At 39.3% G+C, this 16,868-nt stretch overlaps 1 protein-coding gene across 1 annotated transcript in view; it reads right to left on the bottom strand.

The window, feature by feature from the left end:
• LOC115775067 (phospholipid-transporting ATPase ABCA1) overlaps positions 1-16,868 on the bottom strand; it is a 173,421-nt gene that overhangs the window by 109,238 nt on the left and 47,315 nt on the right. Inside the window, 8 exon segments of the mRNA XM_030722513.1 lie at positions 403-540; positions 1,205-1,344; positions 2,005-2,136; positions 3,704-3,875; positions 4,353-4,469; positions 4,783-4,987; positions 8,752-8,973; positions 13,418-13,640. Coding sequence (XP_030578373.1) covers positions 403-540; positions 1,205-1,344; positions 2,005-2,136; positions 3,704-3,875; positions 4,353-4,469; positions 4,783-4,987; positions 8,752-8,973; positions 13,418-13,640 — 1,349 coding nt within the window.

The raw sequence follows: 16,868 nt of genomic DNA, 5'->3' as shown, positions 1-16,868 counted from the left end.
AGAGAGTGACAAGCTGACTGATTTGGCAGACAATTATGGACTCTGTTAAATAGCCATGTCAATTAAAGCTTCTTCTTGGATTTACTTGTCTTCACTCGCATTCCAATCTGTTTAAGTACAATTCACAATTTCTCTGCACCCGTGATTGAGTGTCACCGACAGCGAGGCTAAAAAAGAATTACATTGCAGGGAACCGGCCGCTTCATTACCTTAACAGCTCTCATCCTGGATACATTTAAGCCTTGTCAGTTTAAAGTTTACTTTGAGCTGGGCTCAGTTTTGGAAAGTTTCTCGGTTTGAGACAGATCAAACATGTGCTCTGTGCATTCCAGTCAATTCTACAAACATAAGGGGGCTTCAAAGCCTTTAGTGGAGCCTTGGTTCTTACCACTGATCTCATACCTTGTTTGTACTTTAACAGCAGCTCCCAGATACCCCTGCGGGCATAGGGGTCCACTCCTGCCGTAGGTTCATCTAAAATGACGATTTTTGAGCCCCCGACAAATGCTATGGCCACCGACAGCTTTCTCTGCATGCCACCTGAAAGACAGAACAGCTTAAAAACACATCACGGCTTGAAATCGTGTACCCACATACAGCAAAGGAACGCACAAACTGGTGTGAAAGACATTCAGCCTGTGAGCCATTGCAAATCCTACACAACCATCTGTCAAAATAAAGTTTTAGATGCAAAATGGGTACAATATTGAAGAATGATTACAGAATATACTGAAATCTATCTTCCCATCTTTTAACATATTGCCATGAAATGATTGATGGCAGAGAAGTAGATACAGCAGCCTAGCATTATTGCAGTCTGTACTCTCTTAGCAAGCTCTTCAAAATGCATCCACTGTAGTGCTAATGTAGTGGAAATGTCAGCATAGATCAACCTTGAAAGTCATATTTCAGTGATTTTGCTCACAAGCAATCCATGACTGGGGACAATTTATCAAGTAGGACTTGCTCATGACCCCCAGACAATGAATTACAACCTGTGACACACAGGTACAGTGAATGTGTGGTAGAGGAGCAATAAATCCTGAATAGACAGGATAAGCTATACGTAATATTCCTTCCCAGGGGAAATGACTGCACGGAGGACACATCAAAAGCTAAATTGACATGTGTCTGCAATGCCAATCAGACCTTTTCAGGCACACAAATCCCAAATCTGTCGACACACGTGTACACACAGACACACCTGACAGGTTCTTAGCAAGCTCTTTCCGTTTATGTGGCAAACCAACATCCTTAATTATCTGGTCCATCTCAGTTTTAACCTCTTTGCGACTGCGTCCTTTCAGCCGGGCATAGAAGTAAATGTGTTCTTCCACTGTCAGCCTGCAGAGGTGGAAATGACATCATCAGCTGGCACACGATAATGCTCTTTTGAGCCATACTTAGCTATTAATGTATTTTTCGAGGCACCGTCCTAATCAAACGTCTGTGAAGTAAAACAAAGTCTCAGATAATAAAGTCTTACATACATCAATATTTCGTGACTGCTTTACAGGTGAGGCCATGATACGTCGTGATGCCTACACCTCTGTGTTTGCATGAATATTTTAACCCTACTTAATATAGATGCTTTCACTATCTGGAATTAATATTAATGAAAGTAATTTGCAGGTGCTCAGCCATAATTATGATGTAAGACTTGTGTCTCGTTTCACGTAATCAGTTTGTGGAGAGAGAGAGAAGTAAAGGATGAATCAAAAGTGAAACAGAAGAACGGAATAATGGTCGGGAATTATGTCATTAGGAGACTTTTTCATGAACCGATTAAAGTGAGGTCATTTCAATTTTAAAAGACAAAAAAAAAAAAAAAAATGTGGTGTTGATGGGAAACACAAGGCACGATTGAGCCCTCGTTCCCAGTATACATGTATGATTGATCTGCGGTGTAGTAAGCTCACTTTCTCATTTCCATTCATTTGAAACATGATTAACCAGTGGCCACTTGGCAACATGGATGGACCACTCTCTGCTGAAGTCACTCACTCATTGAATAATACATTATGCTGCGGACACATTCCCAAGTACTTCCGGATACAGTCCATGTCAGCGCGAATGTCGTAACCATTGATGAGGGCCGTCCCTGACGTAGGTGGGAACAGTCCTGTCAGAATTGACCTGCAGAAAAAAAAAAATTTATAAATAAAGAACTCAACAAATGACAGTAATTATTGTTGCTAATACATTCTTTGCTTAATAGCAAACATATTTATAGAGCTTCCAGTAAATGAAAATTCGGGTTTTCTGTGGGAAATACAGAGCTGTACAGGAAAAATAAAAGTAGCCAACGTGATGTCGTCCATTGGTTTGGCTTTTGGGATAAGCGATCATATCTGAGCAAGACAGTAGAGTGCTACATAATCAGCTAATGCCAGCAAGCATGGTTAGGAAGGTGTATCCGTAGACTGTCACATACTGCCTGGAGAGGCTGTTAGCTTGAAGCATCTCACTATAAAACACAAAATCCCTCTGTCAGTGGTGTGTTCATTAGAGAGACCTGGGGTGACACATGCTTAGTAATTACGTATTTATTACTTATTATTTTGCTGATTATTTGCATTATTATATATCAAGCTACCAAGTAACAATTATAATTAAATTCAATAACAGCAGCAATATTAAAGAGACACACACATCAATGAATAAGTAATTAAGATACAATAACATTAGCTATATGATTTTGAATGCTTCATTCCACATAATGAGTATATTTACTTTAGGTGCTTTAAATATATTTTGAATATACAACCTGTGCACTGTTAAGCTACTTAAGAAGAATAAAAAATAAATAAAAATCTGCAATAGGACACAGGGCTGCACACGAGCATGAAAATTGTGTTTTCTGAACCAGTTTTCTACACTCATTTTATTTCTGATGAAATATTCTGATTGCCTCTGCGTGTCATTTTGTTTCTATCACAATAATATCTCATTTGTATACACACGGACAGAGAGATGAAGTTTTCACATATCGCAGACAGATTCTATATTCCACCTTTTGGATATTTGTCATTACTCAGTATGTCCTATTTATTTAAGATCATTCCAGAAAGGATAACACTAGTACAAATATGAACTGCTGAAAAAAAGTACTGCATCAGACTATTTAACATAAACAGAAATGCAGAAATATGAGATCAGAAATAAAATGTATGCACAGCTTGGAAATGCTTGCTTGGTGTATTTGGACCCAAACCTAACTGTACTGTAATACCACATCTCACTAACAGACACCGTGCTCTGCAAATGCTTCGACACAGAGCTTAAGAGTGTGACAGAGTCCTTCCACTGTCCTTTCTCTTATTGTGCTCTGTTGTGTTTCGTTGCAGTCGCTCTGCACGGATGTCCTCCCTCCAGCCCTTAGTCTTGCATCACTTGCTCTCTCTGTCGCTCATACTTTCTGGCCGGCTGGGTTTCATTTATTTCCTGTCATCCTAAACCCCTTCCAACCTTTTCGCTATTTTTTAAGCAGCAATTAGATAGCTCCCACTATCAACACAGCAGCTGAGCCTCTGTGATAAATGTCCTCTCAGAAGATGCCACTCTTTGAAAACAGTGACCACTTAAATAATGGAGCTGGAGTACAGTTGGCATTGTGTACAATATAGATCAGCTGAACCCTGTGAAGTTAACTGAACACTCAGCCAAGTTGTAAAACATGGGAGAGACAGATAATTGAGCTCACATTGTGGTTGTTTTTCCAGCTCCATTGTGGCCAAGAAATGATGTGATCTGGTTCTCGTAGAAGTCCACGCTCAGTCCATCCACGGCGAGCTTCTTCCCAGTCTTGTAGATTTTGACAAGATTGCGGACTGAGACACCTGCTTTCATGTTAGGTGGAGGTTTCTCCAGATATTCTTCAGAAAGAAATGCAAACCATTATAAACACACAACATATAAACAGAAAAAAGAAGCAGGTTAAATGCAATCCCTCATATAAACAAATGTATTTGAAAGATACATTAAATCGGTAGCATTTACACATGCTGGAAAAAAAAAACATTTAAGTGATTTAATTTGTAAAAACATCAAATTTAAACTTATGTTGAACTTATCATTCATATAGTTAGCCAGGAAAAAGCTAATGACCTTTATTGTTAATTGGAAATGTTTGTTTTGTTTAATAGCAAATTCCTTTCTTAAGACTCACTTTTTCCACCTAAAAGTGTCAAAACTCTGTCATACGAATAAGGTGTTAATGTTTGTTTGAGACTCCAATTAACCAGTACAGGAGCCAGCTCGTGAGAATGTCACAAACACTGCACATAAAAACTTGCCGGGTAACACACATTCACACACCAAAGGTGAGATATGAAGATCAGCTCGCAGTTTACCGTCATGTATATTGGAGTCTGCAAGCAAATCAGGCTTATCATCAGTCACGGATGCTGCTCCACGCCAATAAGATGTGGTGAAGGGGAAGCACCATGGCTTAGGGATTCCATATTGACCTGGGATCAATTTCAGAGCACATTATTCACATTTTAATATTGGCCTGGCGTAAGGGAATATGCTACGTTACAACATAGGTTTCCTCCTGACAGCCTGGCTGAATCCTGTGCTCTTTTAATTATAGTCTCAGAGAAAAGTATAAAGACTAGCCTGCTGGATATTAAAATGGCTAGATGTTAAACATAGCAGCATCCTTCCACACACACACACACATGAAAAAGCATCACCAAAATCATTCAACAAAATTTAAACGTAGTCTACTGGTATTGTTTTTTTGTGATGAATCTGCTCTAAAATAATTAAATAAACTACCTGGAAAGACATTTTCAATGTACCAGGTGAGCACCCAGTATATAAGAGCATCAACAACCATCATGATGATGGATATGATGAAGGTGTAGCGTTCCCCATCTTCTGGACTCTTGCCGATGTTGTGCCACTGAATGCCAATGCCTTGCTCCTCATATTTAGAAAAGGTCTCACAGCCGTATCCAAATGCCACACATGACAGTAAACTCTGGATGAAATGTACGCAAGAAAAAAAAATATTAATAGTTTAGAAAATAAGCATACAGTATTTGCTTTTCTGCAGACTCTCATATGTCTGTATACTAAATTCTACAAACAAAAACTGAAGCTAGCTGCTGGCTAGAACTGTGTAAAGACCGAAAGAGGGCGAATTATCCAGCCTTGCAAGCTACATACCTTCAGCTACAATGAACTCTCAGCCAAACACAAATATTGATATTACATACATTCAGCAAATTGATCAAAAATGACTATGAGACACCTTCAGGCACGTTTCCAGTGTGAGGGACCAAGAAGCAATCCCTGTGTCCCTGATGGTATTACAAGGAATTCTGAAGTATTTCCTATTCAAAAAACTGCTTTAAATAAATTCCGTATTTAAAGGAATTTATAAATTCCTTATAAGTAAAAGCAGCAATACTGCACTAAGAGAACAAAAGTATTAGCATAAACGTTTAATATTACTACTACTAATACTACCTAAAGTATTATATAAGTATGTGGCCCATTTCATAAAAATATACTATACATCAGTGTGAATCTGGAGCTAATCTGAATTACTTTCCAATAGAATAACTTAATCTGTAATAATATACTTGGTTCTAGCCAGCGGTTGATCGCCCCTGTTGAGGTGCTGTCATGCAGGGATGAGAGTTTCAGCAGTTAGCTACTGGAATGGATCGCTATCACAACAGTTAGCTAGCGACACGGCCATTAGCATTACCAAGCAGTTGTTCTCCAGATATGAGGGAGTAATAGTGGAAAGTAATATAAGACAGAATATTGCATCAAAAGTGCATTTCAGTACAAGACTTGAGTAAATGTACTTAAAACTAAATTCCACCAAATCAATAACCATTATTAAGGTACAGTATTCTCACTGTACTCTAGCCCAGTGGTGAAGGGAAACCCAGACAAAGGACTCATATAAAAGTCTGGTAATCTGGTAACATGTAGAACTTACCAGTAAACTTGAAACAGGGGGAAATATCCAGACATGTGCTGTTCGGTTACATGTCTTACCTTTGTCAGCCTATCTTAGGACTTTTACATAACATGGACACTAAAATGGGTCTGCTGCGAAAAAAGATTTGTTGGATCTGTCCTACAGTAGGAAACTGCAAATGATGCTTTGCCCATAAGACATCATCTGCCATGGCCTCTCACTCTGCATTGCCATGTTGCCTGCCAGCTGTTTGATCACGCCTCATTTGCTCGGAGCATTTATACTCCGGCAGAAGTGTTTGCCGAAGCTTTAGAGGCAAATCATCATGGAGACGATAAACCTGATGTTACACTACCAGACAGGCGATCTGAAAAGCTCTGCAGTGATGCCAAACCACTAGTCTGGCTGCGACCGCTGCTGGGCAGCTTCCTGTGATGTCCTCCGCTCACCATCCGCCCATCAGTCAGTAGATGAGGGCTGACAGAAGGGCTAGTGGGCACCCATCCTTGACCTCTGTATGAATGGCTGACAAAATGACAGGCACCACTCCTTTGGCTTTGAGAAAAGGGCATGAGTTGGGAGGCAGACAAAAGAAGCCCCTTCTATTGAACACATGTCAAACTACAGATTCAGCCATCATTCAGCCGGCTGCAGACAAAAAACATTGTTACAAGCTAGAGTAATCAAGGTTCTCGCTCTTTCTAAGAAGTCTTTTTCCAAAACACCTTCCACAAGTACAGCTGCAACGGCACACAGCAGACACAGATGCACTTCCTTTAAAAACCGCACAAGCACAATACATGAAAATGACTGCCTACAAAGTCTGTCCACCTGCAAAGTGTTGGAAAGTGAATGAATTGGATATCAGCAGGACATTCTGGTAGCTGGTTAAGGCACACAGCACACAGCTGGGTGGTTTTGTTGCATGACATTTCTCTTTCTACCCATTTCCTGTCTGCCTCTATACTGCCGGCTATATAACAAATGCAAAACCAAGCCTGTTCCCACCTTAACTGATAATAAAAATAACTTATAGTGGCAGTCCTAAAGGAGGCTACATGCAATACTTAACACTACACTGAATATCAGAAAAGTCACATTACTGCAAAAGCTGCCAGATGTTGTAGATCTGGCATCACAGATGAATTCACAGATTTCCCCCACAGGAGAAAACTGAGAGGTCTGAAATTAGTTTAGGGAAGTTAAAAGATTTTGCCGGGACAGAATGATTAATTGAAAAGCATCTGTGGATTTTTACAATATAAAAGAAATCTGGGCCCTGTCTTGTTTCTACCTCATTAAAAACTGGAATAAGAGAATGGTCAAAGTACAGTAGACTGCACCATGTATTATAGTGGCCCTCTTCTTGATACACTGCCTCTGGCTCTCCTTTGGCACACAGCTCCAATCAAAAACTCTTCATATAAATTCAGGTGATCTTTTGAAATTCGATTACGATTAAGGACTTCATTATCAAGGACAACGCAGGGGAGAATTTGTATGCCCTTGCACGAGGTAGTTTCATCCAACCTGGGAGAAAGAGAGAAACTGCACATGCACACACACATCTCTGATAAAGTGTGAGGATGAACTGGATAGTGGTTTGGTCAGAGGAACATTGCTCATGCTAATTAGAGGGCTAGAGGGCTATCCATCTAGTTGGAGCAGGGGAGAAAAATCTCAGCGCCAGGGGAGAACCAAGCAACGGCACTTTGTGTAGAGATTAAATAAGGTTTGCTGTGCTTTATATGTAAAATACCTACCTAGCCTGCACACACTTTGTAAAAAGGAAACTGGAGGAAAAGTTTTCTGTTAAAAAAAAATAAAAGAAACTACTTCGTTTTAAAGGACCTACTCAAAGACAGGCTGGAACCGCTCGTTGCCGAAAAACAAGGTGAGCAAACAGTGTCTGAAGATAAAAGCAGAGGTGACTTCTATCAGGTGCCAGCCTAAGATATTATTGATTGCCACAATGTCAAAAATTGATAACTACCACACACACAAGAGCGGCCACCCACAGCTGATTCTGCATTGCTCGAACTAACAAAAGAAACCGCGGCCTGATTAAAAATTCTGTGAAGATGCACTTGCACACGCTGCAGCGAAGATTCGAGATATTGTGTGCCTTTGTCTGCAAAAGACAGCTCGAGGACAAATGATACCAGCGCTACCATAAAGGTCACGCAGAAAGGCTACACTGAAAGTTGAGCAATGGTACACAATTTATCTTTATCCCTTTGAGGATGGGAGAAAAATCAACAACTTCCTCAGTGTGTGTCTGTCTACTCTCTTCTTTTAGGTAAATGTTTCATGTTTCTGTCACTTCAGCATGAACACTTTTTCTTTTTTTCTTAAAGAAATCATCAGTATTGTGCAAAACATGTCAGCCTCAACAAACAAGTCACTGTCACATTATGGATATTAAATGCAATTTTGTAGTAATTTTAATGTCACTGGACCCCTTAATTCATCTTGAAGGCTCACACCTTATTATCAGGAGACGTGTGCAGACTATAACAAAAAAAAAGAAAAAAGAAAAGAAAAAGAAAAGCTAAGACAGATATTGGCACTTGAAGTGAATTCACTTCCTTTCAAAACAAGCGGCACCAATAAAATCAAAGTTATTCCTTCTCAGATTTAAAAGGCATAAGAAAGCGATAAAGAACAAACAGCTCTGACTGGCACGGTGTGATTACAGCGGCAAGAAAACACAACCCAGGAATACAACTCAGAGTGCAAGTCGGCCCTCATGTGTGATAACAACAGGGGAAGATATTAAAAACCATGTCAGCTAAAGACGGTCTTACCACAGCGACCTTGACCCCGAAACCCATTACGTCCCTCCAGGCGTAGCAGAGGACGTGCGGCAGGTAGAGGACAAAGTAGATGAGGCCACCGCACGCTGCTGCTAAGTTGGCCTTAGAGAAGAAGATGCTAATGAAGAAGCACTGACTGATGGTGGCCAGGCAGAACACCAGCAGGAAGACGAAGATCACAGAGGGGTCGCTGTATTGGAGGATTTTGCCGTACTGTGTCAAAAGAATTGAGTTAGGGTTGGGGGTGGGGGTGGGGAATAAGAGAAAAGTAAACATGTAATTTAATGTGAAAAAACAAACAAAAGGTTTCTCGAGGTCCAGGAGATTATCGTGCAGAGTCAAGCAAGCAGGAAGAATCAGAGAATGCAGTTTATTATGGCTGATCTTTTAAGCACAACAGGCAGAGTAAAAGGGTCAAAACAGATAATGCTCTGGTATGTTTTTCTAATAGACTTATAATATGTAACATCATCTGAAAATCCCTAAATATGTCACTCTTTTACTCCGCCGCTGTGAAGGAGGATCCTTCCCTAATTTTAGAGAGCTCCTCGTAGACGAAGCAGTCTCCCACAATACACAACGATGCTGATGTCTTCACCAAATTTAATTCAAAGAGCCACTCAAACTCTTGGGATAATGGTGCTATTGTAAGAGATGCAATTATGATTAAAATCTTCACAGAGGACAGTGTTTGAGGGAGTTGCATGACTGTTCATTATAGAACTTCTGCATTTAGACGTGCCAAATGAACTCTCGAGTACAACTGTGTTTGCATCACAGTAAAATCATCTTCTTTCAGTTCTTAGGTTTCACTTCAGATTAACATCTCCATTATTTTTAAACTCCAGCTTTATGAGTTCACAGCGAGCAAAGCTCTCCAAAAGTAGTGCCGGATCCTCCTTGAATCATTGTTTAATCATCATGGAATCACCTTGAGTATTAGAGTAAGGAGGAGGGTGCTGACAGCCAGCAGCAGCACACTGGACACTGCCCAGCTCAGCCAATAGATGCCACTTCTCAAGCCCATGATCCTCACTGTCTCCTTAAGCCTTGCCTCTTTCTCTGCGACAATACCCTTAATGATCATGGCGACAGAGTAGATCCAGGCTAAAGTCATGTATAAGGGGAACTGGCTTCTCAGTGAACGGAGGAACCTGAAAGGCAGAGGAGCCAGCCCAGACAAGACAATGACCCCAGATCAATTTTGCATTACCGTTAGAGTGTTACAGTGATTAGAAAAAAAAGCATTCATTTGTTGATAAGCCTTTGCACATATATTCTATATTGCTCTGTTTTCATTTTCTTAAATCTGCCTACTTCATGGCTAAATCTTAATATGCTCATTAGGCAGATAGAGTGGGGGGTCCTGATGGGTTCAGGTCTGGATCATCTTGAAATGATATACAAGCTATGTTTTGCACTTTTTTTTTCTTTTTTTTTTTTGCATTTCAGATATCTATATAATACAATAAATTTCTTTAGTCATCAATTTTCCTTTCATGATATCTACTAATCATCCAAATATTTTAATATTTTGCTTATTCTGTGTAAGTAAAATGGGCTTTGTCAGTGTGACAAATGCAGTTCTAAATGAGGAAAAGATGATCTAGTCACTGTGCAAGTCAAATTCTAAGAAGTGACTGTTATGGAAAGGTCAGTACTGGAAAATGATTTGTTGTGAGGCGTGTGGAAGGGCGCGGTCATGGAAGGGTCAGTGACAAAAATGTCACGCAAGTATTCGCACATTTATTCTTTGAAGCTTGGATTGAATGTGCTGCTTCTCGTGTTGTGTGTTCCTTGAAGATTTCCATCACAGGCTCTTGTTGCAGCCTCTTGGTTCTCATTTTCCTTTTCCAGTGAAGAGGTCGCTCATGGACTTTTGCCAGACACGACTCAATTAGATGAAGATGGGAAACTGGATGGCTTTTTTGGCTTGTTGGGTGGAATTTTTTTTTTCTTAGTTAAATTAATATCACTTATTCAGTTGGGGGCAGTGGTAAACAACAATGCTGACAATACCACAGACTGTACACTATAAAAGATCAATGCAGGCTCCAGATTTGAAAAGTGAACCCAATGTAGAAATGCAGCCGAGGAGGGGGTGCCTCCTCTGGTTTCAAAAAATTAAAATAATAATAATAATAAAAGCTGATTGTGTAGGTCTATGAGAAAATCCTATTTATTTGATTTATGACCTTAGTAAACCCTTTCCTAATTCCTTTTTATGGTGACTTTTAAGTCTTATATAACACAGCACCATCACCTTATAAACTCTGGTGTTATTTGGGATAAACCAGAGGACAAAGCTGGTTATGACACCTTGTGATTGAATGTTTCGGTTACACAGATCAGTCAGACCCTTTGGATCCCAAGCTGTTCAGTTTGTGTGTTTGTTGTGTTAATCATTACTGCTACTTTATCATATAAAAGCTCTATTTTTTTAAATTTTATTTATTGTAGCATATTATATTTTAATACAGGTTTTGCATTTAGATTGCTCATCTGCAAGGCAGCTATGATGGAGCAAAACTAAAAGTACTCAAGTGCAAGTGCTTCAAAACACTTTTAACTGAATCACGTAATAAAAGTTTAAAATAAAATAAGAGTAATGTTTCACCACTGACATGATAATGAATTACATGCCTGAGTGATTAATTAGATGTCAGTAGCTGTTCCAACTGTGAAGGTGGTCTTTGACATTGTCATTTGCATTTGTTTGTTTTTTTGGGTTTTTTTTCCAGCTCTTGTGCACAACAAATTAATCCAATTTTAATAACCAAGTGCAAACACACCAAAACATTCGAAAGGTGATTTCACACTGTCAAAAAACAAGGATACGGTGCTACTGATTCGCACCGATCGGTGTTAGCTTTTGTATCGAAAATCTCCTCAAATAAACAGATTCAGCTGATTTCAGATGGGAGCCAAGTGTGCAAATACAGCCATCTGGATACCACGCAGTAAACGCATTACCTCCTCCATAATGAAAGAGGAAACAAGTGTAAAATGACAGAGGACTCAGGTGCAGATGACAAAACCGGTTGTTGTCACACCTAATCCAGATACAGCCTTATGATAATTACCATTTGATTTGCTATTATTATTAATGTGCTGAAAATGGCTGTGAAATTATCATTTAGAATGGGCCTGTGATCTGAATACACATCCTGCTTGCAGTCGCTCCTCCAAGGCACTCAACTAACTCAATTTATTGTTATTAATGTTTACAAATTGTTGATGGCTTGCAAACACATTAGGCTGATGGGAAATTACATTTCACCCAGCTGTTCAAATATCACTTTTTATTTACCAGCCACATTTTCCAATTAAACTGCAAAAAATTGATTAGGCCAATCTTCTATAACCATCCTTTTTTATTTCATTAACTACGCCTACAAAACAAGGGGTTGTTGAACCACACGCTCTATCTAAAGAAGACCGACCATAGTGCTGCTGCACTGGGCGTCACCAAAGGCACGAGCGATCTCCTTTTTATAACACTGATTTGTTCCTGTTTTCTAATTGATTTTTTTAAGCCGTGGATAGCAACCAGTGAGCCTACCAAGAGATCAATAACCATAAAGTAAAACTAAAATTTTTATTTCCAGGATTTAGACATGTGAACAACTGCTATTAGCATTTCTATACCCTCTTTCTGGGAAGAATAGCAATTTTTTTTTTTCAATGATGTTACCTCTACCCGATAATTAAACTTACAGTACATTATAGATCAGGAGCTCAGCAATGCAGATCCACACTATTGGCTGTTTTCATTTTATTGACCCAGCACACATTATGCATGTATTGGATGGCTGGGAGAGTATTAGACACAGTAACTGTAAATACTTCTTTCAAATTCTGTCTGAGGAATACAACTTTGTTTAGTAAGCACAGCAGGTTGGATATTGCTCTTATTCATTCTAATCTGTCTTAGCTGTCCAGCTACTGCAAAGAATAATTTGGCCCACACTGGGGTGTTTGTTTGTTTGTTTTTATCCATCAGGTATTTGTCAAACCTACTCTTCCCCCCTTTAAAGTTATTACTAAGCAAATGAGATTAAATGTCATGTTAAATTAGTGTACAATGTTCCAGTGGCAAAACATAATTACTTTTCGCTATAATCGAGTAAATATACATTTTTTTGTAGGCTACCACATGATTAAAATTCACTTCTCAGATTAAAAGCAGCCCACGATTACGTCTTGAATTTACAGGAAATGCAGCTAAATACAATTGGTGTGATTTTGTTGCATGCTGACTTAATTAGCAAAAGAGGGCTAATTTGAAGAATCATCTATCGAGATTTGATTCTATGCATGGTAATTGGTTCTGATTAACAACAGCGAGATTACCAAAACACAAAGCATAAACAATTCTCTGACTTAAACATCCTGTGACAGCATACGGTGAGTTTGCTGGATGTTTATTTTCTCTTGATCTGATTCAGCAGTCTGTTTTTGAGTGGAATTTGGAGTGATGTCATACATACAGCCCCAATTCCAAAAGAAAACATTGGGACTACGTGTAACATATAAGTAAAAACAGAATGCATCGATTTGTGTTATTCACACTAAAGGACAGAAAACATTTCACACAGCCTTAAATTGCATGCTTTGTGTTTTGATGCTTTTGATTGAACGGCTCCTTTCTACTGACCTTAACCATGACACTAATGAGTGCACAGGGAACTGTTAGCAGAACAATGTTCTCCGTGAACCTTGAAAACCAAAGAGCACTGTTTTGCACACCAACGGCACGCAGCACTTCCTTGAGCCGGAGTTCCTTCTCCAGCACCAAACCTTTGATGATCATGGACACACTGTGCATGAAGGCGAGTATCAGGAACATGGGGAGAATGCTTCCAATACTCTGAATGAAGCTGGTTATGGGGGGAGAACAATCAAAAGGAAAAACATCAGAACCTCATGCGCACATGGGGTGTAGGTTAAACCCAAACTGCAATAGCAAATGTATTTAATAAAAATAGTGCAGTGGACATTCTTCAGACTATTCTGAAATTCCGTATACCAAATGATATCCAAATGCTTTTTACATGATGCACACGTTCACTTGTTTTTTTTTTTCTTTTTACTTCTGTTGCACTGACTCAATCCCCCCGAGGTGTTATCATTTTAACGCTGAGCTAACCTTTTGTAAACTCTGTGCATCAGCTCAGTTGGGCATTTAGTGCTTCACCTCGTGCCAGAGATGATGTATGATTTGATGCTGTTACAACACAATAAGGGGATATTAAACTGGCTCTATAATGCCACCAAAATGCCATGTCAATATCCTCCCCACTGCCAATATAATAAAGTGCTTCCTTTGCTTTATTAGACAGTGAAGGAGAGATATCAAATGCCGTCTGACAAAGTATAAACTCTACATACCACTTATGTTTGCATTCCATAAATATTGAGGATATAATGCAAGCAAAGCACTGCTGAGTGCAGATAAATAGATGAAGCACGAAGTGAATGTGCTGTATTTGGTGGAACAGAGCTGCTTCCAGTGTTTACATTAGAATAAATATCTCCTGTAAGTCCTGACAAGTTATTTTTAAGTTATTGAATCCCTGCCAAGTTTGAACTGTTCCCTCAAACAAGTACTTCACTTAATTGCTGGTTAGCTCTGCATACGCGCTTTGTTCAAGAGGTAATTTTGCATGTTATTTCTGTCTTATTTTCAGTTGTCAAACAGCTGCTAATTATTTTATTAAAACTCTATTTCTTACACTTGTTCTTTTAAAAAAAAAAATCTTGCTGATTCCCTTTTAATATATAATATTTGACAAAGATGCATGAACGTCGAGAGAGACGCGCTTGTTTCTGAGGACACTCGCGTGCCCTCGTGGGACGGATCGCTTTTCAAACGAGGTCTCGAACGCTGCAGGAAAGGATTGGTTGACACTGAGTTTCGAGAGGCTCAGACACCAGAGCAACTAAATCCAAAATCCCATATAAGATTACATAAATAAAATCTCTTCTTTGAACCCAAAAATTCCACTTGAAGAGATCACAGAATCAATACGCTGAGCAAATTGATACATTAGCACCTTTTCTAGGGAGGTAAGCAGCCTCGAGTAGCAAGTGCATCAAGCTGAATACTAATTCAGGTATTATCTGCTCCTGATTCTACCCTAACATCTCTGTAACAGCTGACAGTCGGTGCGAGTTAACTCCTTCTGCGACTTCTCACACCGGAGGGAAAGACAATCAGACATGCACACCGTGTCTGACACTGACAACCTTGCCACCAGATGCTTTTGAATTATACATTTGCTGATCGATCAAACTTGCTTAAGTAATAGAACTCCAGGCAGGTCTGTGTTACGGGGCTCCCATTACATTGGCAGGCTGACCTAAATTTAGGAAAGCTAGAAGACTGATTTCTCAGTAAATCGAGAGATAGTGGAGCACAGCTTCCCCAGAGGTTAGCAAACTATGGTAAAAAAAAATAAAAATAGGCTCCTGTCTCAATTTCAGCAAAGATATACTGCTATATTCATTGGCTGGCAACATCTGAGCAATTCATTGAAGAAAACAGGCTTTCATTTCTAAATATGGATTACTTTTTTTTTGTTATTTTTATAAAAAAAAAAAATACCTTTTTAGTTCTGGCACAAGGAGAATGTAAATTCATGCTGCTTTTCATTTTTAACAAGAGCACATCCAAAAAAGCAGAACTGCATTACTAATTTATGCATTACACTTACAAAACGTACAGTTTAAAAGAATCTGCTTCTTTCAGAGAAAAACTAAAGTTTAAAAAAAAGGATGAGAACAGCTGATTTCATAATTTTTTTGCTAATAAATATTTATTTTACAAAAAAGAAAGGAAGAAACAAAAACTTGTGGTAAGTCCTGGTCTGCTCTCAAATTAAATTAATAAATCAGTCAACCAATTGACTGCTGTTCTAGAGGTAACATTAACTTATTATGTCTGGTTTGCTGTGTAATGTAGAGTATGCTACAGAGTTAAGAGTCCTGATGAAGTATAAACATTATCCCGGTAACACTGTTGTGCTCAAAGCTGAACCGCTGCCCCGGACTCAGCCTGAATGCTGGAGGAGATGTTCTTTATTTGCCATTCTGTGTTTAGCTGTAATCATTTTTCTCTCACAGCCACCCGCGAAAGATAACACCGCCACCTTGATGTTTCAATGTACGGACGGCAGCACCCAGGCGATGAGTTTTCCCGATAGAACCAAGAGGCCAATACTCATCTGATCTCACCAAAGAATCTTTTTTGCTCATGTTCTCAGAGACCTTTCATTGTTGGCACACTCGAAGCGGGTCGTCATATGTCCTTGCCTCAAGAGTGCTTTCCAACTAGCCACTCTGCCATAGAGGGCAGGTCTGCCATCTCTGCAGAGGACTTCTGAAGCACTATTAGAGAGAGCGCTGGCCTTCATGACCGAGGCCCTTCTTGCTTGCTTACTCACTTTGAAACCATCCAGACTCCACCTAGAGTTAGCCATTTGGCCAAACTTCTTTCAGTTCACAATTACCGAACCCACTGTCCTCCTGGGAACACTACAGGATTTAGAAATGGTTTCATATTCTTTCCCTGACCTATCCCTTGCAACAGTTTCATCAGACAGCTCTACAGAGAGTTCCTTGAAGTTCACGGCAGCGGGATGATTGAGTGTGAATCACAGGATGACATATCCAAAGGTCTGTGCCTTTTTAAAATCTGTTCAGTCAACAACAGGTGTGGAGTCACAGCAAAGTATCGGAAAACTTTAAATGTACGTTTTAGCTTCTGATTTTAATAATTTTGCACATTTTCTAAACACATAGTTTCCCGTGATTGGAGAGGGGTTCGCACAGTTTCAAAAGCCTCTATATTTGTAGGAATGCATGATTTGTAGCATTCATTCCCACTTAGGAATGAAATAAAATGTAATCTTTTGGGGGTGGTTCAAACTAATTGCTTCTTCTATTCATGATGATTTTTCTAAAAGACTGTCAACAAACATGTTTGAAAGCTACAATTTGATTGCCCCGAGTGCTGATTTGTTTGGATGGATGCTTTTAATATAAGAAAATAAAGAACGGCATGGAGTGGGGTTTTACATCGTTCATAGGGTCAAAATATTTTTATT

The sequence above is a fragment of the Archocentrus centrarchus genome (assembly GCF_007364275.1).
Source record: "Archocentrus centrarchus isolate MPI-CPG fArcCen1 chromosome 18 unlocalized genomic scaffold, fArcCen1 scaffold_23_ctg1, whole genome shotgun sequence".
Lineage (NCBI taxonomy): Eukaryota > Metazoa > Chordata > Actinopteri > Cichliformes > Cichlidae > Archocentrus > Archocentrus centrarchus.
The sequence above is the reverse complement of the archived record's forward strand: the minus strand, read 5'-3'. Positions and strand labels throughout refer to the sequence as shown.